This window comes from Siphateles boraxobius, unplaced genomic scaffold, assembly GCF_051911475.1.
Source record: "Siphateles boraxobius isolate OS27281-9 unplaced genomic scaffold, OSU_SipBor_1 204, whole genome shotgun sequence".
Taxonomy (NCBI): domain Eukaryota; kingdom Metazoa; phylum Chordata; class Actinopteri; order Cypriniformes; family Leuciscidae; genus Siphateles; species Siphateles boraxobius.
The window spans coordinates 3,648,928-3,675,893 of NW_027508816.1; the positions used below are offsets into that span (position 1 = coordinate 3,648,928).

The 26,966-nt window shown below is 44.2% G+C and overlaps 1 protein-coding gene and 1 long non-coding RNA gene across 9 annotated transcripts; both read right to left on the reverse strand.

The window, feature by feature from the left end:
* Positions 1-9,313: 9,313 nt before the first annotated feature.
* LOC143745424 (glutathione S-transferase 3-like) lies at positions 9,314-10,116 on the reverse strand. The gene is made up of 3 exons (XM_077237525.1): positions 9,877-10,116; positions 9,580-9,631; positions 9,314-9,466 (listed from the first exon to the last, which is right to left on the reverse strand). The coding sequence occupies exons 1-3, from the start codon at positions 9,961-9,963 to the stop codon at positions 9,330-9,332; spliced, it is 276 nt and encodes a 91-aa protein (XP_077093640.1). The 5' UTR covers positions 9,964-10,116; the 3' UTR covers positions 9,314-9,329.
* A 2,144-nt stretch (positions 10,117-12,260) lies between these two features.
* On the reverse strand, positions 12,261-25,059 carry LOC143745505 (uncharacterized). 8 transcript variants are annotated; one of them, XR_013205998.1, is made up of 6 exons: positions 24,847-25,059; positions 24,093-24,268; positions 14,514-14,619; positions 14,019-14,188; positions 13,319-13,410; positions 12,261-13,280 (listed from the first exon to the last, which is right to left on the reverse strand). It is a non-coding gene; the product is annotated as an uncharacterized LOC143745505 (long non-coding RNA). The 8 variants fall into 8 exon arrangements; XR_013205999.1 differs by lacking the exon at positions 24,847-25,059 and adding an exon at positions 24,323-24,343; XR_013206003.1 differs by lacking the exon at positions 24,847-25,059 and having other exon boundaries at positions 12,261-12,824; positions 12,885-13,280; positions 24,093-24,305.
* Between the last annotated feature and the right edge of the window lie 1,907 nt (positions 25,060-26,966).

A 26,966-nucleotide genomic window follows, 5' to 3' on the forward strand; every position in this document is an offset into this window, starting at 1 on the left:
TTTGATTATTGTTGTCACAATCTTAGATTCCATAACCTCTCTCTCTCTGGCCATCACAGGGCGCCCTCGCCTGAATATTGATGCTCAAGTCACTACATTTCCCAACTAACCCCGTTCCTGACTCTGATTACCTTGGCCAGCTGAAGCCCATTTACCAGCCTATTTAACCACGCTTCCCACAAGCTTCCAGTGCGAAGTCTTGTTTTACTACAGTGAACATTTCTAAACGTTACTACCTGCTATTGCCTGTTCGGATATCTCGACCCTTTCAGCTCCGGTTTTCTCCCTGTTCGCCACCTGCCTGTATCACCTTCGGATTCTGCCAGTTCTCAGCCTGCCCTGATCTTCTGCCTGGTATTCTGACTACGATTTAGCCTTGTCTATACTGCTGAGCCTGCTGACGTTGACCTTTGCCTGTTTTGTCCATTCTTCCAATAAAGACATAAACTGCACATGGATCTCTCTGATTCCGTTGATTCACAACAATTGTGTAACCAATTATTCTTCTCTTTTGTATAAAAACATTTTTATTTTATAAAGACAAGTATTTTTCGTCTTACTTCAGCTGTACAAAGAAAGTTCAATAGCAATAAAATAGACATTTGTACATCTTCACTGACCAGTACAAAAAGGAATCCAGGAAGCTTTCACCAGATGGTAAGCATGAAAGACCCTCTGAGTAAATTATTGTTATTGTTGTATATGGTGTAAAGGGACATCCTTTAGATTTAACTGGTATAACAAACAAGCCAAGTGTAGTACACCTGACCTGACAGACAGCAAAAGGACACCTTAACTCTCTGGGGTTGAGAAACGCGCCGGCGTGTTTTGCTGTTTTTTTTAGGGGCTATTCAGGCAATGAGGTAAATACCAGATCTCACCACAGTTGAGAAAAAAAGGAGAAAGAAGACGGTGCTGCTGGTTTGCTTTACCGATGCTCCATTTGCAGAGACACTCATGGTCGTGCGGTGTATGGGAAACGAGTGCTCATACTTCGTGCTGCTAGCAATTAGCTAAGTAAAAGTGCAATAGCTTAGCTTAGCTCCGCCATGTTCTACCGAGTAACTGCTAGTTATTACAGTATGTTGAGTTGTACAGTATTGGGACGGAGGCACCAGAACTGCAACTGATAAAATGTGCGCTGCAGCACGATACTACGATATTTCTTCAAAAGCAGATTGTGGAAATATTTTATTCGTCCAAAGGCAAAATTGAAATCGCACACCCCATACATGAACTTTTCTAAAACAAGAAGATGTGTTACCGAGACTATGTTAATCAACTAGCCAGTTAACGTTAGCTCGCAACATAGCCTAGTTTAGTTAACATGAATTTTCTTAATATACCATTATCTTGCTGTTTTTTCTATTCCTTGATTTTCTTCTTTTTGCTTTTCTCTGCACCGGAGGGATATGTCCTTTTTGTGACATTTATGACCGTTTTTCTTTAATGCTGCTGCTTCTTCAATCAACTTTAATAATTAGTCACAGTCTGACTGTGCTTGCATAGAAACCTGATAAATGCTTCCTTAGGGGGACGCAGTCCAAGGTCGTGAGGCATCAAGGCACGCCCAAATGCAATATTAGTTTCAAATCCTGTCTCCTGAGATCCCTTTATCTGATCGTTTTTTGACGGCAGCATAGATGTATCCTTCACTGCCTTTGATACCCCACAATCCTTTGCCTTCCATTCGGTGACAGTTAAGCTAGAAAAATAAAGATGGCGTCTGAAAGTTGCGGTTGGTCGTCAGTTTATGTGTAAATGTGGCCTTATATTTATTGATATATAAGGTTCCCTGACAGAGCCTGGTTCCTCACAAGGTTTTTTTCTCCATTCTGCACCTGATGGAGTTTTGGTTCCTTGCCATTGTCACCTTTTTCGGTTTGTTGTCATTGGCTTTTGGCTAACTTAATTGGGGACATTAAATTTAACATTTAATTTTCAACAATAATATTGATCTGCCTGCATTGTTAACATTATATGAGTCCAGAGGGGACTCCAGCTTGTGAGTCCGCTCCAGTTCCAGAGAGCACAGCCGTAATTCTCCCCAAGAAAATTTCCAAAATTTCATTGGATTGGGCTGACAGTGTGGCTAGAGGGAAAGATTTGTACAGGAGACTCTGGAACCTCGTTGGGAGACAACAGTCAGGACAGGGCATCAGCCTTTGTGATTTTGGAACCTGGGCGATAGGATGTGGTGAAATTGAATCTGGTGAAAAATAAGGCCCACCGGGCTTGTCGGGGGTTATTTCTTGTGGCTTCCTAGAGATATTTAAGATTTTTGTTATCAGTTAATACAGTAAATGGATGGTGGGCTCCCTCTAGCCAATGCCCCCATTCCTCTAAGGCAAGTTTGATGCCCAGAAGCTCCCGATTTCCATTATCATAATTTCTTTCCACCAGGGTGCGTTTTTGGGAAAAGAATGCACATGATTGGAGTTTCGGTGGTGTCCCCTGCTGCTGAGAGCACCACTCCTACCCATCCGATGATGAATGAAGGTCTTACTGGTTTGGAACGACATGAGGGTGAGTAATTAATGACAGAATTTTCATTTTTGGGTGAACAAACCCTTTAACTGTTTATTGCGGGATGTGCAGGGGAAAAGCACAACAGGTGAGTATCAGATGCAAATACAATAGAATGAGATAATGGGTAACTAATGAGATAATGAGTCTTTGTGTCTTTGAGGAGGATTGCAGGAGATTGTGAGGACAGATAGCCAAGGGAGGTGGAGTGCACAGATGGGTTTAGTGCAAATTAAAAAAAAAAGTCCACGGTTAAATATACTGCTGGATCTTTCAAATTGTGGGCCTATTTTTTTGCCAGAGGACCTGGACAGCGTATTTAGATACATGCAATCATGGATTCTATCATATACCAACAGATTTTTAAAAAATCAAAAACTGACTGCCTCTGCTAGAACTTCTGACTTCCCTGATAGCTGTCAAGGTGCCAACTGCCAGCTGTATGCAGATGATACAGTCATCCATCTATCTGCTAAAACCTCAGCTCTGGCAGCGCAGCAGTTGACACTTGCCCTAGTAGACATTTCTAAATGGTTTGAGTCGTCTCACCTAACCTTAAACGTGAAGAAAACCGTTGCTGTCTGTTTATCAATTAAAACAAGACCTTTTGACAGACCTTTGAAGTAAGCATAAACAATGAAATTATTCAAGAAGTAAAAGAGACCAAATATCTCGGAATTATTCTTGACAACAACCTTAAATTTTAAAGTCAAGTGAAAAATGTTTGTAAAAAGGTCGAATCCAACTTGAATTGTTTTCGTTTTATCAGGAGGGGTCTGTTTCACCAGGCCGTCCTGTTATACATGCATGCAATGATTTTCTCACATCTGTCTTACTGCGTCACATCTTGGTCACAAACCACCCCGTCCACACTCAAGCCGGTTGTTTCAGTGTACAAGCAGGCAGTCAAGGTATTTGATAGAAAACCTATGACATCGCACCACTGTAACATCATTCATAGACATAATCTTTTTACTTTCGAAAATGTTAGTACTCCGAAATTGTTTTTTAAATGTTTGAACAGTCATGTGTCGCCGCTGTTTTCTGCTCTCATTACTAGGCGTCAGGGTTCACTTAGACCCTCCACCAGAGCCTCGGTCAGTGGGGACTGTGCTCTTCCGAGATTTACAAAATCTTTTGGTCTGTCCAGTTTCTCTTTTAATGGAACGAGACTATGGAACTCTCTGCCCACTGAATTAAAACTGCAGACAGACATGATGAGCTTAGACAGAGGTCTGAAACAATGGCTGCTGAGGTCAAGTCAAAGCTGCACACATGGTAATGCTGTATGGAATGCATAGTGATGATGTGTATTGTTTACCTTCTTAAATATTGTACTGTGTACTGTTTTGCACTGTGTTTTGTATTCTGTACTGTGTTGTGTTTTGTGAAATGTGTAGCCTCCTATGGACAAGTGTTGCAAATTAGCAGTTTTGCTATAACACTAAAAAAACAATGTATCTTGTTTGACCAATGCTGTTGTTGTGTCCATATCAAATAAATAAATAAAATGAAGGTTCTGTCATGGCCATCCCAGTCCCCCTGACCTGAACCCATATAACTGAAGACAGGGCTCTCAAGTTTTATCAAAAGTTTAGAGTGAGATTTAGGGGAGGAGCCACCCAAATATTTGCAGCAGCGGTCCCTCGACCCAACCAAATTCGCTTAAATTTTTGCTAGGAGTTCAATTTTGCTATTTGTTCATAATTGACCAGCACAAATGGAAATTATAACAATTGTTAAATCTGATAAAAAGACAAATTCATCCAAAAAAAATAAATAGTTATATTTAAAAAATACAAATTTATTGCAAAATAAAAATAAATTTGACCCCAAACAAGCCAACTGAACATCAGTGCTCAATGTACATAACATTGTGTCATAACAACTTGCCCTGAGCATGTATGTCAAGACCCAAACCGGTCACCTTTACAGGGGTCATCGGATGCCCATTTTCCACAAGTTGGTATGATTCTTTTGGGTCTTCGTGTAAAGTTTGTAACATACTTTGGTTAAAATTTCTCAATGGTTGTGTAAAACAACACCCTTTTTACCTCTTCAAAAACAGCTCTGATCACAGTGACCCGTTTCGGTGCATGTCTCTGTAAATGATAATGAGCACTAACTTTTTGGCTTTTTGAGGATTAAAAAATAGTGAATGGATTTTTTCATTGCATGGTGATTGTGTCCACACACTGCAAAGACACATTTATTTGCAAATACCATATAAAAGTGTATTTTGCAGCCGATGGCCCCTTTAAAAGTAGTTGGAGAGTTTTTGAATGCATCAAAAATAATTTAGCACGAATTTGGCTATACTCCTCAACATCATCTCTCACTGTCTTTGATCACAGGCAAGAGATATCGTCCAGGAATCGTAAAATCAAAATGCTAAAAAAATAAAAAATAAATGAAGATTCATCAGGTTGTGCTCTTTCAACTTCCACTCCGTGTGTGCGCGTGTTGTCTACAAATTGTTGTTGAAATGTTTTTAATTGAAATATTCACAGCTTAAATATTCAACCATGTTGAATTTCAGCCCATTAAAAATGCAAGCCCTAAAAATACAATGCATTAAAATGCAAGCATGGTTAATGCAATGCCTATTTTTTTTCAAGTAGTGCAATTCAACAGGCTTTTTATTTCAAAAACATTTGACATTATTTTACTTCCATACGTGTGAGCGTGTGAACGGGTTGAAATGCGTGTGTCTCACGCCCAATGCGTGAGACTTGAGAGCCCTGTGAAGAGAAGAAGCACTAACATGGACTTGTGAATCTGCAGGATCTGGAGAGATTCTGTCTGGAGGAATGATCTCTGATCTCTCGTCAGGTGTTCTCCAAACCCATCAGGCATTATTGGAGAACACTCAGAGTATTGAGAAAAAAGGGAACCATTCATTGTAGGCAAACTGTATTGGTGAAATTTTTTTTTATTTCATAAAGATTTTTCCACCCATTTTCAATTATTTTACTTCAATGAAATGTTAGATTGTGTTTTTAAAAATAAAAGATCAGAAGGATTAACCATGCATATTTATTTCCACAGGCTTCTTTGTTCATTATTACTAAGGGTGCCAATAATTCTGAGCATTATTGTAAGTGCAGATGTTGAATGATGATGATCTGTCTGAGAGTGTATTCTGATCTTATTTCATCCTCCTGATAGTGTTTCAAATTCTGATCTTCTATAAGCTCATGAACAGACACACACACACTTCCTGACAACATGTACTGAACAGTTGCAATGTTAATTTCACAATAATATCACTTTATCCAAACTGTATCTTGTACATTTCAAATAACTCTGTCCATGCTAGCGTCTAATTTTTAATAAAGAAGCTTGTAAATTATTTTTTTGACATCATGAAAATGTTTTGAAGAATTGTTTGGTTTTCTACTTAAACTACTTTTTCTACTTTTCAACTTGATTCTAACGAACTCTGGTGCGTTTGCGTGCATCTTACGTCATTGCAAACGTGCACGGCGCATGATAGAAAACACGACGCAGGTCAATATATTGTGTTTTTTTATTAATTTGGTGCTATTATGCATAGCTGTACAACGCAGGTTAACTGTGTGTGTGTGTGTGTGTGTCGCATAAGCTGTCTTTCCGCTGATTGCAAATGGACTCTTTTGAGGAGACAGTGGATTTCCATTAATTTGTTGCCCTGATTGCACGCACTATGCGCGAAAACACTGCAGACTCACTCTTGCTCGTATCCAAGGTAAATCTTCATCCCTTACGTGTGTTTTATTTAACTAAATACATCATAATCGGCTAAAACGCATGCGCAGGATACTTTACTTCCTGAAGAAGTGCGCACCCGAGTCCGTGTTGCCTTCACATACACGCGAACCGCAGCACGGCTCGGGAGCAACCGAACTCAGACCAGCTCCTCCAGGTAGTCTCGGGTTCGGTACCCCAGTGCGCACCCGGGTCCCATGACCGCGTTCACATTAGCGATTTTTCATGCGAACCGTGCCCCGTTCCGAACTAAACTGCCAGTGTGAAAGCCCCCTGAGTGAGCAGGTTTAAATTGGCTGGGCTTAACAAGGTGATGAGTAACAGCTGGAAGTAATCAGGCATGATGAGTCTGGGGGAATGGATTATGATGTAGTCTATGGCCCAGTCCCAATTCGCCTACTTATACTACAACCTAAAAGTAAGTACTCTTTTTGTGAAGAAAAAGTACATACTTTGTGTAGCAAAAGAGTAGGCAAGCTTTGGGACATACTATCACATCCATGCATCTTTAACGGACAGATCTGTCGCGTGTTCCTGTCACCGTAAACTGCCCTGTCAATCATCCTGTCACCCTAAACTGCCCTGTAAATCATCCTGTCACTGTAAACTGCCCTGTCAATCATCCTGTCACCGTAAACTGCCCTGTCAATCATCCTGTCACCCTAAACTGCCCTGTCAATCATCCTGTCACCGTAAACTGTCCTGTCAATCATCCTGTTACCGTAAACTGCCCTGTCAATCATCCTGTCACCGTAAACTGCCCTGTCAATCATCCTGTTACCGTAAACTGCCCTGTCAATCATCCTGTTACCGTAAACTGCCCTGTCAATCATCCTGTCACCGTAAACTGCCCTGTCAATCATCCTGTCACCGTAAACTGCCCTGTCAATCATCCTGTCACCCTAAACTGCCCTGTAAATCATCCTGTCACCGTAAACTGCCCTGTCAATCATCCTGTTACCGTAAACTGCCCTGTCAATCATCCTGTTACCGTAAACTGCCCTGTCAATCATCCTGTTACCGTAAACTGCCCTGTCAATCATCCTGTCACCGTAAACTGCCCTGTCAATCATCCTGTCACCGTAAACTGCCCTGTCAATCATCCTGTCACCGTAAACTGCCCTGTCAATCATCCTGTCACCGTAAACTGCCCTGTCAATCATCCTGTCACCGTAAGCTGCCCTGTCAATCATCCTGTTACCGTAAACTGCCCTGTCAATCATCCTGTTACCGTAAACTGCCCTGTCAATCATCCTGTCACGTAAACTGCCCTGTCAATCATCCTGTTACCGTAAACTGCCCTGTCAATCATCATGTCACCGTAAACTGCCCTGTCAATCATCCTGTCACCGTAAACTGCCCTGTCAATCATCCTGTCACCGTAAGCTGCCCTGTCAATCATCCTGTCACCGTAAACTGCCCTGTCAATCATCCTGTCACCGTAAACTGCCCTGTCAATCATCCTGTCACCGTAAACTGCCCTGTCAATCATCCTGTCACCGTAAACTGCCCTGTCAATCATCCTGTTACCGTAAACTGCCCTGTCAATCATCCTGTCACCGTAAACTGCCCTGTCAATCATCCTGTTACTGTAAACTGCCCTGTCAATCATCCTGTTACCGTAAACTGCCCTGTCAATCATCCTGTCACCGTAAACTGCCCTGTCAATCATCCTGTCACCCTAAACTGCCCTGTAAATCATCCTGTCACCGTAAACTGCCCTGTCAATCATCCTGTCACCGTAAACTGCCCTGTCAATCATCTCGTCACAGTTAAAATCATCCATTCAATCTAATTTGATTTCCTAGTCTTTCGGAGAGAAATGTAGTCGCACGTTCTTCTGCAGTAGTGGGTCTTTCATGCGGAGACTCTCAACATGTGTTTGCAATTTGAATATAACGATGCATTTAAAAGGTAATGGCTAAACGTATCTTTACAAAAGTTCACAATGCTGCTGCAGATGCAATATAATGTAGACGACTTTGAATAAATACATTTTCATCAGGTTAGATACTGATAATTAATCACTCAAACCCCTTTATCTAAACCTCCGGACATAACCGCCGGACACGCGCCTCCTCCATGTCTGTAGTTTTTTTAACACTTTTCACTTTTTGTTTGTAGTTCTAAGCGAATCCTCGTCCAACGCGCGATGGGTTGTGGGCAATATTAGCCGTTAGAGTGCGCATCGATCTGCACTTCGGATTCTGACCGGATATAGTAGACCATCCGGGTCTCTTTGGAACACTCATTTCAACATACTACAATTTGGGACGTACTAATTCTATTTTCGAATACTATGGGTCAGAGAAACGTATCCGAGAACGTTTCCAGCTGTGGTGGGAAAAATACGTGTTCTTTACATAAAATTAAAGGTTCTGCAACTTTAGGGTGCGAAAGCAAACATTTCAGTTTATCTGCGATGTACTTCGCACTCGACTGTATTTTATTTATTTAGGATGACTGTATATATTTATTTATTCAAAGTCGTCTACATTACATTTTTGGAGAGGTGCGTGTCAGGTACGCCGAAGGGTACGCGCCCTACTTACAGCCTACGACGCAGCTACGGCGTGAGTTCGACACAGAAGTATAAATTGGACTTCAATTCTACGCGGACTCAAGCGCTGTGATTGGTCTGCTAGATCCCTCCCTCTGACTGTGTAATTGCGCATCAACACGGACAACGACGCAGAAGTTAAATCAGCCTTTAAAGCATGAAATTGTTATTTTGAGTTATTTTGAATTTAAGTTGAAAGAATGTGAGGGATTAAATTACAATTTATTTATTATTTATTGATCAAATCTAGTGATTTAAAGATAAATAAAATAAAAAATTACAAAAAATCTCCCAAACAATTGCTTTAAAAATAGAAAAAATATTATCAAAATAAAAAAATATATTAAAAAAAGTATAATTTTAGTGCTTCTGGTCATTTTGACCCGTGAGGGAAATATGTTATAAAGTGCGAGGGAAGGATGAGGGTTAAATTAACTGATTACTGGCACCTAGTTTCATAACAGTTACGGAACAAATTTGCATTAAAATTTTATATTTACATAGCCCGTTCTTTAAGGTCTTTTCCGTAGAGGTTGTATTTTCCAGCAATGTAATTCAGGATAGGCTTTGACTGCACAAGCTGCATCCCGTCTATTTCAACCAAAGGCACTTGCTGAAACATCAGGGCTCCATCTACAATACACACAGGAATCACATTCATATACAATAAATAATAATAAAATATGATGTAATAATATATTCATAAAATAACAAAAGATGACTGATGAGGAATTTACTGAACTGACCATTCAGCAGTTTTTCATAATGCTCCCTCTTGGTCAAAAACACTTCCTCAAACTGTGAATACAAGAACAAAATAAAATCAAGGCAAAAAAAACGCATTAATCTCGAGATCACATTACAATGCACACATTCAGTTTCTAATTAAAGCAGGTGTTTTGTGATTGTCATATGCAAACAAACTACCTTTATTGCACAGCCTTAGGAAAAGTACATATATGTAAAGTGTTAATCGATTTCCACTTTTTGCAACTGCCTTTTGTTTTAGCATAGAGATGGACAAGTTTTCCAGAGCAACAAACCTCGACTCCAGCTGCGGCCAGAAGCCATCGGATCGACTCCATTTTCCCTCTTCCATTGAAGTAATGCAACACAACTTTCTCAGACATTTTCACAAAATAAAGCAACACTTCAGTTCAAAACGTTTACTGGTGTGTGTGCAGTTCACTGTCAGACTGTTTAATGTGGACTATTCAGTATAGTGTAATTCGTGGGAGGTGCTGCATCGGGACAAAGGGATCATGAGTTTGCAAACTTACTGACGCACTTCTATCATAGACTGCCAATTGTGAATAATGGGCAAGTACACCTGGCTGCAGCCTGCAGATCGGGGCAGCCCCGCCCATAACGCGTCTCATTGGTTAGTGGCAATGTGATGACGTCGATCGAGGCAGGGCCGCACCAACGCTTCTCTGGTTATTGGCACAGTAATGACGTCGACGTCAGGGTAAATAGGAAATGTGTTTGAAAACAATGCAGTCTTTAAAACTCATGCGCTATATCGCGCTGATAGCGCATGCATCGTATTTGCGTTAAGTGGTACAGTAATGACGAATGCGCAAATTTGAAATACTTTCATAAAATGATAAAGTATTAAAAAAACTGTAAAGTAATAATGAAAGCAGCAAAAACGAGTAGAGCCCATATCCATTGTTTTAACTATGTCTGATCTAAGGTAAACTTATAAGGAATTACAGAGTATATATTGTGTAATATCTGTGTACAGTGGCGGTTCTAGGATTTTTCTGTAACAGGGGCCATTAAGGGGCCACATGTTACATTCAGGGGCCAAATACAGGGTACATTCAAGCACACAAAATAATTTATTCAGTAGGGTGCAAATACATTTCGGCCGTCATTCCTTTTTCAAACGCTCTAATAAAAAATTATGAGCCAGTAAAGCCAGTTAAGTTTCATAATCATGTCGTCGCTTATGAACAGTAAATTATTGTTAATTGTTTGGGGGTGGAATTGCATGATCGTTGTGAAGAATTCTCCGGTTGCTCTTCTCGTCAACGATTGATGGGTGGGAATCTCTAGGCACCTCACGATTCGATTACGGTTCAGAGGGTAACGATTATAAAATTATTATTTTTTTTTTTTTACTACTTGGTACTTTGAAGGCAAGTATTTATGATGACCCATAATTAACTTACTTCCAATACTAACTTTAATCATTTTTATTAAATAAAACAAATGGAAGTGATTTGGCAAGTCAACTGTAAGGTTACATTTGCCAGCATATGCCCCAACATTACAAAGAACCAAAAGGAAAATAAATGTGTGCCTGTTCTAGCAGCGTACTTATAGTACATTAATACAAACCTCAGCATATTCTGAATCTCTAGCATAATATACTTCTAACCAACATCCTCTTGTTATTTCCAATGAGCAATATAATCCTTCAGACAAAAATAAACATTTTGCTGTAGCAAATTCACAAACAGTTTTCATTCAAAAATATAGAATTATGTACCAGCAGATCTCATACAAACATAATGCTTGTGGACTTAGCTGCTATTAGTAACATACAAAGCCGCTCTTATACACAACTAAATAATAAAGAGTTATGACTTGAAATGTTTGCTGTATACCACAATCAAAAACAGCTTATACAAAAAAGTGAATGAACATCTGCAGAGAGCGCATGCACCTTTTTGCGACTGGCATTGCACATATTGCAGGGCAGTATTAACAGATCGGTTTACAGCATTTTGATGTGAAAACTAAACAATACAGAAAGCAGCTCTCATTAAAAAAAATACTAAATAGGTAACAATGAAATTGTCAATTTTCCATACGTTATAGCTTTTAACGAAGAGGGTGCCGTTCGAATTTGGCGCTCAGTCATCATGCGTCTATGAGCGCGACTCTGTTATGTGCACGCCACAGACTGTCCGCGCACTGCACGTCCGCTTTAGAGTTCCGCCTTTTGCATTCCGTCAATATTACGTTATTTTTTTTTTTTTTAGAAAATCGATCTTTGACATTTGTGAATCGATTCAGAATCGTCCACGTCCGCATCGCGATGCATCTAAGAATTGACTTTCCCCCCACTCCTAGAAATGGGGGCCAATCAGGGGCCAATCAGATTTCAGCAGGGGCCAGGGCCCCTGTGGCCCCGCCTCTAGAACCGCCCCTGTCTGTGTAGTATTTTAAAAGTTTTTCACATTCTATTGCACTTCACTGTGTAAATTACAAAATTACTGTAAACATTAATGGCACCTTATATATTTCTTATTTTAATCATTCCTCTGTAATAGTTCTTGTTTATTTTTGTGCATTATATAGGTTATTATAAAACATTTATGCCAATAAAGTAGTTTGAAGTTAAACCAACTACATAAAGTACATTGTCAATCTCTTTATCACATAGAATGCATGCCAACTCAAAAAACCAAACTCATACCAGTGATAACTTTTATTTCAAAACAAGAATAATTGTGTAGAGATATGCACACATACAGATAATCACGTACACACACACACACACACACGTACACTCACACACGTACACTCACACACACGTACACTCACACACACTCACACACACACGTACGTACACTCACACACACAAACACTCACACACACGTACACTCACACACACACTCACACACACACGTACACTCACACACACGTACACACACACACACACACACACACGTACACACACGTACACTCACACACACGTACACACACACGTACACACACACACTCACACACACGTACACTCACACACACGTACACTCACACACAATCTACTCAGCCTGATATTCCCCTCCATCATTGAAAAAACAATCAACCGAGCAATAGCCCTCAACCTCCTTCTCGGAACAGAATCCACACAGGACTCCTCTTCTGCCATCACACACACACACACACACACACACACACACACACACACACACACACACACACACACACACACACGCAGGACTCGTCTTCTGCCATCACACACACACACGCAGGACTCCTCTTCCGCCATCACACACACACACACGCAGGACTCCTCTTCTGCCCTCACACACACACGCAGGACTCCTCTTCTGCCATCACACACACACGCAGGACTCCTCTTCTGCCATCACACACACACACACGCAGGACTCCTCTTCTGCCATCACACACACACACGCAGGACTCCTCTTCTGCCATCACACACACACACACGCAGGACTCCTCTTCTGCCATCACACACACACGCAGGACTCCTCTTCTGCCATCACACACACACACACGCAGGACTCCTCTCTTCTGCCATCACACACACACACACACGCAGGACTCCTCTTCTGCCATCACACACACACACACGCAGGACTCCTCTTCTGCCATCACACACACACGCAGGACTCCCCTTCTGCCATCACACACACACACACACGCAGGACTCGTCTTCTGCCATCACACACACACACACGCAGGACTCGTCTTCTGCCATCACACACACACACACACACACACACACACACACACACACGCAGGACTCGTCTTCAGCCATCACACACACACGCAGGACTCGTCTTCTGCCATCACACACACACACACACGCAGGACTCCTCTTCTGCCATCACACACACACACGCAGGACTCCTCTTCTGCCATCACACACACACACACACACACACACGCAGGACTCCTCTTCTGCCATCACACACACACACACACACGCAGGACTCCTCTTCTGCCATCACACACACACGCAGGACTCCTCTTCTGCCATCACACACACACGCAGGACTCCTCTTCTGCCATCACACACACACGCAGGACTCGTCTTCAGCCATCACACACACACACACACACGCAGGACTCCTCTTCTGCCATCACACACACACGCAGGACTCCTCTTCTGCCATCACACACACACGCAGGACTCCTCTTCTGCCATCACACACACACGCAGGACTCGTCTTCAGCCATCACACACACACGCAGGACTCCTCTTCTGCCATCACACACACACGCAGGACTCGTCTTCAGCCATCACACACACACGCAGGACTCCTCTTCTGCCATCACACACACACGCAGGACTCGTCTTCTGCCATCACACACACACACACACACACACACACACACACACACACACGCAGGACTCGTCTTCTGCCGTCACACACACACACACACACGCAGGACTCGTCTTCAGCCATCACACACACACGCAGGACTCGTCTTCTGCCATCACACACACACGCAGGACTCCTCTTCTGCCATCACCACAGACCCAGATGGGCAGTCCTTGTGTATTTCAGTGCAAGCACAGAGTCATCGAGTACGGCACCCGGAACTCTTGCCTATATTCTCTGGGAAATGCACTCCAGTTCACAACACCTAATTTAGATAAAATACAGAACTTTAATGTCAAGACAAACTTTAATTTGGCTTGAGAAAGCCTATCCTAAAAGTTTGAAATAGTTTTAAAAGTTTGAAGGTTTTCAGTTTGAATATCAAAATAGTTTTGAAGCTGAATGTTTTGAAGGCAATACAGTTTATCAGACACAGACAGACAGATAGACATGACAGATAGGTAGAGATAGATAGACAGACAGAGAGAGAGATAGAAGGATAGATAGATTAGGACAGGATAGAAAATGATTTTTGATGTGGTAATACATCAGCTGTGGCATGCTGGTGTACTGACAGAATGGGCACTTACTACTGCAGTCTTTTAAATACTGCTCACACTCCCCCTTGCTAAACACATTTGTGTGCATTTTTGCGGGGGGGGGGGGGGGGGGGGGGGGGGTGGCTCTTAAAAGAGCCTTTGAGTTATAAAGTAAACAACAACAAAAAATAGGTGAGAGAAATGGAGGACTAGAGTAAGAGTTAGAGAATAATTAACACAGCAAAACAAAAATGGTAACACTTTACAATAAGGTTCATTAGTTAACATTAATTAACGTCCCGGGTTACGTATGTAACCCTAGTTCCCTGAAGGAACGAGACGCTGCGTGTCGTTGCCATACTCCCGGCATTCCCTTGATCGACTTGCTTCAGACTTCAAAGATTAAATTCAGCCGAAAGCACCTGCGCCCCAGGGGTGGAGTTGAGGTCTAGGTCATAAAACCTGACGAAAGTATGCGGTGAGGACCAGCCTGCCGCATCACAAATGTCCTGGAGGGAGACTCCTGACAATAAGGCTTTGGAAGCCGCCATGCTCCTGGTAGAGTGAGCTCGGACAGCCAAAGGTGAAGGCTGACCAACCGACTCATAGGCAAGTGAGATAGCCTCAACCACCCACTTGCTCATCCTCTGCTTAGACACTGGGGACCCCTTCTTATGTGGTCCAAAACAAACGAACAGCTATTCTGATTTTCTCCACAGGGCAGCTCTGTGGATGTAAGCATCTAAAGCCCGAACAGGGCAGAGCAGATTAAGTTTTTCCTGATCAGATGATGTAAAAGGAGGAGGACAGAAGGCCTGCAGAACTATAGGTCTGGCCACATTGGTAGGAACCTTAGGGACATAACCTGGCCTGGGGTGGAGAAAAGCCTTCACCATCCCAGGTGAAAACTCCAAACACGAAGGAGCAACCGAGAGAGCCTGAATATCTCCGATTCTCTAAAGAGAAGAAATGGCAAGGAGAAAAATAGTCTTCAAAGTAATAAACTTATCAGCAACTTCTTCAATAGACTCAAAGGGAGCTAGGGAAAGACCTTCTAGGGCGATAGCTAAGTCCCATGCTGGCACCCTCGTGCGGACTACAGGCCTCAGCCTCAAAGTACCACGAAGAAAGCGAGTTATAAATGGGTGTCTCCCCAGAGAGACTCCACTGAAAGGGACATGGTAAGCAGCAAGTGCCGCCACATACACCTTTAGTGTGGAGGGGGATAGCCCTGAGGAGAAACGTTCCTGCAGGAACTCCAGCACTGCACCCACTGGGCAGTTAACTGGGTCCAACAGGTGTTCTCCACACCAAGAAGTGAAGAGCCTCCACTTCAAGGCATATTACCTCCTCGTGGAAGGAGCTCTGGAATGAAGGATGGTCTCAACAACCTCGGTTGAGAGACCAGCCCCTACACTCTTAACCCGAATTAGTTGACTTTACTCGCAAATCGCGTGGAAACCCGTTGCCTTAACATGTTTAGTTTCAGCTTGTGTAAAAACTAAAGGTTCCATGTTAATACAACTCAACATGTTTAGTTTCAGCTTGTGTAAAAACTAAAGTGGTATGAGTTGTATTAACATGGAACCCTTAGTTTTTACACAAGCTGAAACTAAACATGTTGAGTTGTATTAACATGGAACCTTTAGTTTTTACACAAGCTGAAACTAAACATGTTGAGTTGTATTAACATGGAACCCTAACTTTTTACACAAGCTGAAACTAAACATGTTGAGTTGTATTAACATGGAACCTTAAGTTTAGTATTTATATTTATTAGTAGTGTTCTCAAAATCATTAGATAAAACTAGCTATTATGACTTGTTATTGCTACTCATCATTTAACACAATTACTGTATTTTCCACTAATTTAATTAGCTTTTGATTTTTAAAACAAAAATATGTTATAAACATTTTCAATTAAATTGGATGGATGGAAAAAAAGAAACACCTCTTAATGCTTCCATGCATTTTATTTTATTTTTTAATGGCAAAACACAGCCAAACATCAGGTAAACATCAACAATCAAAACATCAATTATCCAATCTAAAATGATGAATCTTAAAAAGGTAATTTCAAATCATTGAAACAATTGTGTGTGGGTGTATATGTGTTTGTGTGTGTGTGGGTGTTGTCCGTGTCTGTGTTGTTTGTGTGTGTGGGTGTTGTCCGTGTCTGTTGCCTTGTGTGTGTGTGGGTGTTGTTTGTGTGTGTGGGTGTTGTCCGTGTCTGTGTTGCCGTGTGTGTGGGTGTTGTCCGTGTGTGTTGCCCGTGTCTGTGTTGCAGTGTGTGTGTGGGTGTTGTCCGTGTGTGTTGCCCGTGTCTGTGTTGCAGTGTGCGTGTGGGTGTTGTCCCGTGTGTGTTAGCGTGTGTGTGGGTGTTGTCCGTGTGTGTTGCCCGTGTGTGTGTTGCCGTGGGTGTGGGTGTTGTCCGTCTGTGTTGCCTGTGTCTGTGTTGCCGTGTGTGTGGGTGTTGTCCATGTGTGTTGCCCGTGTATGTGTTGCCGTGGGTGTTGGTGTTGTCCGTGTGTGTTGCCCGTGTCTGTGTTGCCGTGTGTGTGGGTGTTGTCCGTGTGTGTTGCCCGTGTCTGTGTTGCAGTGTGTGTGTGGGTGTTGTCCGTGTGTGTTAGCGTGTGTGTGGGTGTTGTCCGTGTGTGTTGCCCGTGTCTATGTTGCCGTGTGTGTGGGTGTTGTCCGTGTGTGTTGCCCGTGTCTGTGTTGCCGTGTGTGTGGGTGTTGTCCGTGTGTGTTGCCCGTGTCTGTGTTGCAGTGTGCGTGTTGTCCGTGTGTGTTAGCATGTGTGTTGTCCGTGTTTGTTGCCCGTGTGTGTGTTGCCGTGGGTGTGGGTGTTGTCCGTCTGTGTTGCCTGTGTCTGTGTTGCCGTGTGTGTGGGTGTTGTCCGTGTGTGTTGCCCGTGTATGTGTTGCCGTGGGTGTTGGTGTTGTCCGTGTGTGTTGCCCGTGTCTGTGTTGCCGTGTGTGTGGGTGTTGTCCGTGTGTGTTGCCCGTGTCGGTGTTGCCGTGTGTGGGTGTTGTCCATGTGTGTTGCCCATGTCTGTGTTGCAGTGTGCGTGTGGGTGTTGTCCGTGTGTGTTAGCGTGTGTGTGGGTGTTGTCCGTGTGTGTTGCCCGTGTGTGTGTTGCCGTGGGTGTGGGTGATGTCCGTCTGTGTTGCCTGTGTCTGTGTTGCCGTGTGTGTGGGTGTTGTCCGTGTGTGTTGCCCGTGTATGTGTTGCCGTGGGTGTTGGTGTTGTCCGTGTGTGTTGCCCGTGTCTGTGTTGCCGTGTGTGTGGGTGTTGTCCGTGTGTGTTGCCTGTGTCGGTGTTGCCGTGTGTGGGTGTTGTCCGTGTGTGTTGCCCGTGTCTGTGTTGCAGTGTGCGTGTGGGTGTTGTCTGTGTGTGTTAGCGTGTGTGTGGGTGTTGTCCGTGTGTGTTGCCCGTGTGTGTGTTGCCGTGGGTGTGGGTGTTGTCCGTCTGTGTTGCCTGTGTCTGTGTTGCCGTGTGTGTGGGTGTTGTCCGTGTGTGTTGCCCGTGTATGTGTTGCCGTGGGTGTTGGTGTTGTCCGTGTGTGTTGCCCGTGTCTGTGTTGCCGTCTGTGTGGGTGTTGTCCGTGTGTGTTGCCCGTGTCGGTGTTGCCGTGTGTGGGTGTTGTCCGTGTGTGTTGCCCGTGTCTGTGTTGCAGTGTGTGTGTGGGTGTTGTCCGTGTGTGTTAGCGTGTGTGTGGGTGTTGTCCGTGTGTGTTGCCCGTGTCTGTGTTGCCGTGTGTGTGGGTGTTGTCCGTGTGTGTTGCCCGTGTCTGTGTTGCAGTGTGAGTGTGGGTGTTGTCCGTGTGTGTTAGCGTGTGTGTGGGTGTTGTCCGTGTGTGTTGCCCGTGTGTGTGTTGCCGTGGGTGTGGGTGTTGTCCGTCTGTGTTGCCTGTGTCTGTGTTGCCGTGTGTGTGGGTGTTGTCCGTGTGTGTTGCCCGTGTATGTGTTGCCGTGGGTGTTGGTGTTGTCCGTGTGTGTTGCCCGTGTCTGTGTTGCCCTGTGTGTGGGTGTTGTCCGTGTGTGTTGCCCGTGTCGGTGTTGCCGTGTGTGGGTGTTGTATGTGTCACAAATTTACAAGATAAAACCATAGATGTCCCCTGAGTGGTAAATCCATAAACAAAATAAAATTTACCAGAAACACCCACTCAAATGTACAAGAAAACGCAAACAAACAGGATCTGTTTCATCTGGCTAAATGAAGGGAGGACAGAGCATGAACCAACAGACTATCATATCAGAACAATCTACATAGACTGGTGAAGAACTGGAACAATAATGTCTTAGGCCTATGTCTTTCTGCTACAACTCTTCTCAGTTTAAATTTTCACACAAGTCACATCCTTCAGCATGATTCCTACAGCATTTAAGTGTGTGTCAGTGTTGTTTGTGTGTGTTGTGTGTGGGTGTTCTACGTGTGTGTCTGCATTTTACGTGTGTCTGTTCGTCCGCTAGTTTTACAGAAAATAAAAAGGTTTACCCCACAGGTAAGAAAGTATTTTACTAGTGTGGCAAAAAGAAAAATGTAGTCAACAGCTTCTTACAGTAGACTTGACCTCTCTTTTTACATTGCGAGCTGATTTTTCAAAGTCTGTATCTTTGGCTTTAGGTCAGTGTGGCCTAACAATAGCAATACCTGTTGGATGAACTGAAATGTGAGCTTCATGGTCTTGGTAGTAAAGATGGAGTGCATACATGAGTCCAAACAGAATGCACATTGCTTTTGGCAGATCTTGAATGTTCTCCATTACAACTTCTCCCTCAATGATGATTTTCAACGAGGCTGGACTGAGATGCTGGGAAGACGTGAGCACAGCACCTTCACGCGCAATAAGAAGTATCCCAACGTCAAGGTCACGAAAATAATCATCAACATCAGATTCCTAAATAAAGAATAACAGAAGAGCACAATCATTACATTATATTTCTCATTTGAAAAACAACTTTAATCAATATAAGAGTGTCATGGTGAAAAATAAATAATGGTAAAAATTATTACAGCAAATTTGATTACAGCAAAGACAACGTCGCCAGTATTGACGGCAAAAAAGGCTACAAAATATTCCGTTCTGTATTCACAGGAGCAATATTTGAAAATCGATAATTATTCATTATTATTTACACCACCACAGCGAGTGCTAATTTACACTCATTTGCCCCAACAGCGGTTGAATCGCTTTTCTATTTTGTAAAATGACATTTATGTATATGATACAGTCGAGCAAACTCGCCGGTATGTGAGCAATCCTTAGACTGTTAACACTAAGCTAACTTAAACATTCAGATGACACTTTTTTGATTAACTTAGTTAGATAGTGTTAGCAATAAGCATGTATTAACACCATGCACAAGTTCAAACAGTAACATTAGACGGAAAAAAAAGTTGCGTCAACAAATTATCTGCAAGCTTTTGGGAATTAAAAATTCCCACAAATATAACTAGGCTACAATAGTTATTTTAAATACTAACCATTCCAATTGCAGTAATGTTGCTTCCTAGTCAGGGTACCGTCTGCTGCCGAGGCCTGTGCTCGTCCCGCCAGGTGTAGAGCCTCTTGGACGCACGTTAGACGCGCGGGTCTTTTCACGTGTCCAGGCAGGTTTTTGAATTAGCCCCTCCCCTTCCTTATGAAACTAAACATGCCAAGTTATCTCTACTAAACATGATTAGTGCAATTAATCTTTCAGCTAAATAGTACAAACAACTAATGTTGTTTAGTAATGATAGCAGGTTTTGACAAAACATAAAATAATAAGTAATGATCACTCGTAAGTTTAATTAGAAACAAAATCTGGGTTTACAGTGTACGAGCTGGGACCCCTCTGAGGCCAAGCCCATAGCTTCCACAACTCTGGGCGGGGGTGAAGTATCAACCCACTCGCCTGAGAGAGAAGGTCCCTCCTGATCGGAATCTCCAGAGGAGAGCCGTCTAGAAGAGACACTAGGTCCGTGAACCATACTTGGGCCGGCCAAAACGGGGCTACCAATAATAGACTGACCCCGTCCCGGCGAACCCTCTCCAGAACTCCTGGGAGCAGAGGAATCGGGGGAAAGGCGTACAGGCGTGACCTCGGCCACGCCTGCACCATAGCGTCCAACCCCTGCGGGGCTGGATGACTGAGAGAAAACCACAGTGGACGGTGTGATGTCTCCCTGGACGCAAATAGGTCTACCTCGGCACGACCATACTGCATCCAAAGGAGCTCCACCACCTCGGGGTGGAGTCTCCATTCCCCGGGCCTCGGCCCCTGCCTCGACAGGATGTCCGCTCCCCGATTTAAATACCCCGGGAGATAAATCGCCCTCAATGAGAGAAGCTTCCCCTGGGACCATAGAAGGATCCGGCGAGCCAGATTGTATAACGGGCGAGAGCGCAGACCCCCCTGATGGTTTATGTAAGAGACCACCGATGTGTTGTCGGACCGGACAAGAACATGATGACCTCTCAGGTCTGGCAGGAAGTGCTTCAGAGCCTGAAACACTGCCAACATCTCTAGACAATTTATATGCCAAAATCGATGATGGTCCTGCCACAGACCCTGTGCTGGGCGACCACTCATGATCGCCCCCCAGCCTGTGAGGGAAGCATCTGTCGTTAGCGTTACACGACGACAAAGAGCTCCCAACACAGGTCCCTCGGGGAGAATCCCTTGGCCCTGAGCCACCACTGTAATGCTCTCATGTACAGCAGGCCGCAGGGTATAACACTGGACGCTGCTGCCATCAGACCCAGCAGTCTCTGGAACTGCTTTACAGTGAGCAACTGGCCTAGCTTTACTCTTTTTACAGCTGAGAGAATCGAAGCGATGCGGGCAGGCGACAGGCGAGCCCGCATTGCCACAGAATCCCATAGTACCCCCAGAAAGGATGTTATCTGTGATGGAGATAGAACACTCTTTTTGGCATTCAGCCTCAACCCCAATTTTTTGATGTGTGCGAGGACGACATCTCGATGCCGAGCCGCTTGCTGCTGCGATTGAGCGAGAATCAGCCAATCCTCTATGTAGTTCAGTATACGAATGCCCTGGAACCGCAGCGGGACTAGCGCTGCGTCCATGCACTTCGTGAACGTGCGGGGAGATAAAGCTAGGCCAAACGGAAGAACACGATATTGGTACGCTTCGCCCCCGAAAGCGAACCTCAGGAACTTCCTGTGTTGCGGAAGGATGGAGATGTGGAAGTATGCATCCTTCAGATCTATCGTGACAAACCAGTCCTCAGACCTGATTTGTGACACGATTTGCTTTAGCGTAAGCATCTTGAATTTGAGCTTGGCTACAGCACAATTTAATAGGCACAGATCTAAAATTGGACGCAACCCCCCATCCTTCTGTAACGGCGCACCGGCAGGGGACGACTGGTCTGACTGCTCTAAACCCCTCCTCAGAGGGGGCGAGCGTCCCTCGGGAAAGCGCTCGCTGGGCCCGTCTGCGCCCCGACACGAAGGCGGGGTTGGCAGAAGGGACCCCTGAGGGCACCGTGAGAGAACGGGCACCGTGAGAGAACGGGCACCGTCTGAAGCGGTGAACTCCTCCCTCTAACGATGGGGACCACCCTCAGCATCCTGACACCAGTGGCGTCAGGACTTCTTAGACGAAGCCTTCCTAGCCATAATGACTGTCCTCAGATCAGTCTTACCACTAGAAGGCTTCGTCTGAGACTGTCGCGTCTGTTCCCACTGTTTAGAAGGGGGGCCACGAGACGCGACACTCTGCCTTTGTTGCGCCCTATGTGAGGAGTTAGTCGACGGCTTGGTCTGCCCTCGCCCAGCAGACCCTGGGACATGAACTTTAAGTGGGAGGAATTTTTGAAAAGCTGCAGCTTGTTTCTTTTCTTCCTGAAATGTATCTATGACCGTGTTTACCGCGTCACCGAATAAACCAGATGGAGAAAGTGGAGCATCCAAAAGAAAAGCTTTCTCTTTATCCTTCATATCAGACAGATTAAGCCACAAGTGTCTCTCTGCGGCCACCAGGGCTGCCATAGAACGGCCCATTAGTTTAGCCGATTCCCTGGTGGCACGCAGAGATAAATCTGCAGCCTGACGCAGTTCTCGAACCACGTCAGTGCTGACCTCCTCACTCTCACTCATATCTTTTAAAAGATCGGCTTGGTATGCCTGCAATATTGACATCGTGTGCAGACACGCCGAAGCCTGACCAGCCGCCGAATAAGCCTTACCCACCAGAGCCGAAGTATTTCTGAGAGGCTTGGTGGGTAAAGCTGGTTTCTTAAGAGACGAGGAAGACTCAGCAGAAAGATGGCTAGCTAGAGTCTCCTCCGCCTTGGGCATCACCCCATAACCATATAACTTAGCCCCCGATATATTAGAATATGTGGAAGTCTGGGGGCTAAACACACGATAAGAGGCGGGTCTCTTCCACGACCTCGACACCTCGGTGTGGAGATGGGGAAGAAACGGAAGGCACCGCCGTGGAGGCTGAAAGCGGGAAGGCAAAAATCGTTCGTCAAGCTTGCTTTTAGAAACATATTCCTGCCTAACAGCTGGCCACTCAATGCTTAGTTTTGATACAGCACGAGTGAGCACCTCCATAACCTCCTCATGTTCAGGGGAATGAGGTGACGAGTCCTCAACATCCCCTGTCTCAATACTGACAACATCCAGCTCCTCAGAACTGGATAGCTGCAGTATTGGTGCCTCAGCCTGGGGGGAAGAAACCGCAATGCGTGCTTCCACACCCGGAACTGAGGCACTGGAACTGGCAGGTAAAGGCTGAGATAAGGCATAGCCCGTCTCAAACCCCGCTGACAGATCCATTTGCGATCACCACGACAGGCGCCGCCGCTCTGCCTCGACAGAAGCGGGACCCGAGCCGTGGGGAGCGCGAACCGAACCACTCTCCTCGAAGAGTGATCGGCGGGAGCGGAGCGTTCATAATGGAAAACGCTCGCAATGCTCACAATCAGCCCCCTCGAGAGCTGACTGGGCATGCTGCACTCCCAAACAAACAACACACAGATCGTGTGTATCCCCACCCGTGAGAAAACGAGTACAGAGGGGAACACACTTTCTGTATTGCTGCTCGCTCATCATACTGATATATGTGAATATATATATATAGTTTTTTAAGTGAAAAACTCCTGCCTAGCAATCACTAAGAACAGACAAAAACACAGGGACAGATTCACACACAGAGCGCTTGCTGAAGACAACAGAAGCTGTCTCGCCATTGGGCTGATTCCATACGTGCTTCATGACGCACAACGCAAGAGGCGTTCCCGCAGCGTTTCACGCAGCTCGACGTTCCTGAAAGGGAACTACCTTAGTTAACATGAACTAAGAATGAACAATACTTTTACAGCATTTATTAATCTTAGTTAATATTAACTTCAACATTTACTAATACATTATTAAAATCAAAGGTTGTATTTGTTAACATTAGTTAATGCACTGTGAACTAACATGAACAAACAATGAACAGCTGTATTTTTATTAACTAACATTAACAAAGATTAACTAATACTGTAACAAATGTATTCCTCATCGTTAGTTCATATTAGTTAATGCATTAAATAATGTTAACTAATGAACCTTATTGTAAAGTGTTACCACAAAAATAATATAAAGTAAAATAGCAAAAGTGGTACCCAGGGAATATAAATGGGGATCACAATGCCAAGGATCTGCAAAGAAAAGCAAGTATAGAGCATCAGAATTAGCATAAAATGTTTTATTATTTTATTACTCTAGTGCAGGGGTGTCCAAAGTCGCTCCTGGAGGGCCACTGTCCTGCAGAGTTTAGCTCCAGCTTGACTCCACACACCTGCCTCCACACACCTGCCTCCACACACACCTGCCTCCACACACCTGCCTCCACACACCTGCCTCCACACACACCTGCCTCCACACACCTGCCTCCACACACCTGCCTCCACACACCTGCCTCCACACACCTGCCTCCACACACCTGCCTCCACACACCTGCCTCCACACACCTGCCTCCACACACACCTGCCTCCACACACCTGCCTCCACACACCTGCCTCCACACACCTGCCTCCACACACACCTGCCTCCACACACCTGCCTCCACACACCTGCCTCCACACACCTGCCTCCTCCACACACCTGCCTCCACACACCTGCCTCCACACACCTGCCTCCCCCCACTGCCTCCTCCACACACCTGCCTCCACACACACCTGCCTCCACACACACCTGCCTCCACACACCTGCTTCCTCCACACACCTGCCTCCACACACCTGCCTCCCCCCACTGCCTCCTCCACACACCTGCCTCCACACACACCTGCCTCCACACACCTGCCTCCCCCCACTGCCTCCTCCACACACCTGCCTCCACACACACCTGCCTCCACACACACCTGCCTCCACACACACCTGCCTGGAAGCTTCTAGTATGTCTAGTAAGACCTTGATTGGCTGGTTCAAGTATATTTAACTGGGGTTGGAGCTGAACTCTACAGGACAGTTGCCCTCCAGCAGAAGGATTGAGCATATACTGTATAGCAGCATAAGTATAAGTAACAGTATGCAATATATAAAACAAGCCATACTTTCCAAGGAGTTTTGTTGAATTTGTATTACTATTGAATGTAGTTTCATGTTCAATTAAATAAATGTATACTTATTAATAACAATAATATCAAAATAGTTTACATTTAATACATTTATTAATAGAAAAAAAAGTCCTACAATATAACTTTGTATATTGTTACTATTAACTCTTAAATCCTATTTTACTGGTTCAGTTTTGCCACTGTATTTCTTTTTAAGGGCCTTGTTTTAACACTATATCCTAAACTAAAGACACACACCTACGATGCTTTTGGGAAAAGCTGCCCTAGTTATTTGTGCAATATGGTGAGTAAAGTTACACAATCTTATTTTTACATCACTTCATTTTATCATCACACTAAACGCCACTTCAGAATTAAAAATTGTAAATAAAATTAGAGAAAAGAAGAGTAGCTTGCCTGTACTTACCAGAGATGAACAGCGGAAATGAAAACATGCTAGAATCTACGTCATGAGTTCACGTCAGTAACCAATGAGAAGAGATGTTGGCGGGTAGAGACGTGCAGCCCCGCCCCAGGTGCGGCCCCACATCGATCGACGTCATCACTTTGCCACTAACCAATGAGAAGCATTGTGGGCGGGGCTGGTACACCCCCGCCCGCGATATTTTTTTTCACAGGATGGTAGGGGAAGACTCATGAATATTTATTAGGGAACTCATCCCTGATTGGTCTTAACCCCAGTGACTGGTAGGTTTAGGGGCGGGGTTAGGGGTAGGTCATCAGACCCCCAGTGACGGGTAGGTTTAGGGGCGGGGTTAGGGGGTAGGTCATCAGACCAATCAGGCATGAGTTCCCTAATGAATATTCATGAGTCTTCCCCTACCATCCTGTGAAAAAAAATATCGCCCCCCGCCCAAATCTAAAAGATAAATAATGTGGGTGGGTCATCCTCCATATTTTTTACTGGAGTAGATTAGGGGTGTTCCCGAAGCCAATTTTTTTTTATCTCTATGGAATAATGAGTGAAGTGAATGAGTGAGAGTAAAAATGAAACGAGCACAAATCCGTCTATGCGTGCATGCATCTCTTAGAAATCAGAGCTTGGCAATATCAACTCAAATAGGCTACTACATGTTATGATATCGTAGATTATTGAATGTATATTTAAATGATTTAAGCATTGTGGAATATGATAGGCTACTCGAATGAATGGAATAAGCACAGCACGGTCACAAATAAAACAGCGCGTTCATTGCCATCTTTGCGCGTCTCCGTCTCTAATAGCCAACCAGCTCTAATAGCCAATAATCAACTAATATTCATATACATTAATTAATTACTACTTTATATGTATATTTAAACGTTTTAAACTTCGTATGATCTGTAGGCTATTCTAACGCCGCCTTCACACTGGCAGTTGAAATCAGCTCCGATACGGCTCCGAAACGACCGGAAGTCATTCATTTCCTATGGAGATTCGCAGATCGCATGCGAATGGGTCCGAAACGGGTCCGACCGAGTGCGGTGCGAAGAAAATCGTGTCCGTTGGTCATCCGGATGCGTTCAAAAAATTGAACTCTTGCGAAAAGCTACGGACGGTTCCTATCCAACAATTCCAGCGGAAGTTAGCGTTGCTATGATACTGATAAACAAACCTGAATTCTTATCGTTATAAAATCATTATTTATTTTATTAAAAGTTAAGTTTTCATGTCATTTTTTTATTTTCATGATTTGCTAACGTTATTAGGGCAGTTAATACAATTAAATTGAAGGCAGACATCGAACTAAATGTGATATAGTGGTATAATATATATATATATATATATATATATATATATATATATATATATATATATATATAGTGGTCGTTTCGGAGCCGTATCGGAGCTGATTTCAACTGCCAGTGTGAAGGCGGCGTAACTGTAGAAGCTCCGGCTCCCATAGGAACCTGACTCGCGCTTGGGACTGCACATGCGCA

Excerpts from the sequence above, each read along its gene's own strand:
- LOC143745424 (XM_077237525.1), bottom strand. The coding sequence starts at position 9,963 with ATGTCTGAGAAAGTTGTGTTGCATTACTTCAATGGAAGAGGGAAAATG. Across the intron at positions 9,632-9,876 it reads TGGCCGCAGCTGGAGTCGAG|TTTGAGGAAGTGTTTTTGAC; the intron begins GTTTGTTGCTCT and ends TTGTATTCACAG. Across the intron at positions 9,467-9,579 it reads TTATGAAAAACTGCTGAATG|ATGGAGCCCTGATGTTTCAG; the intron begins GTCAGTTCAGTA and ends TGTGTATTGTAG.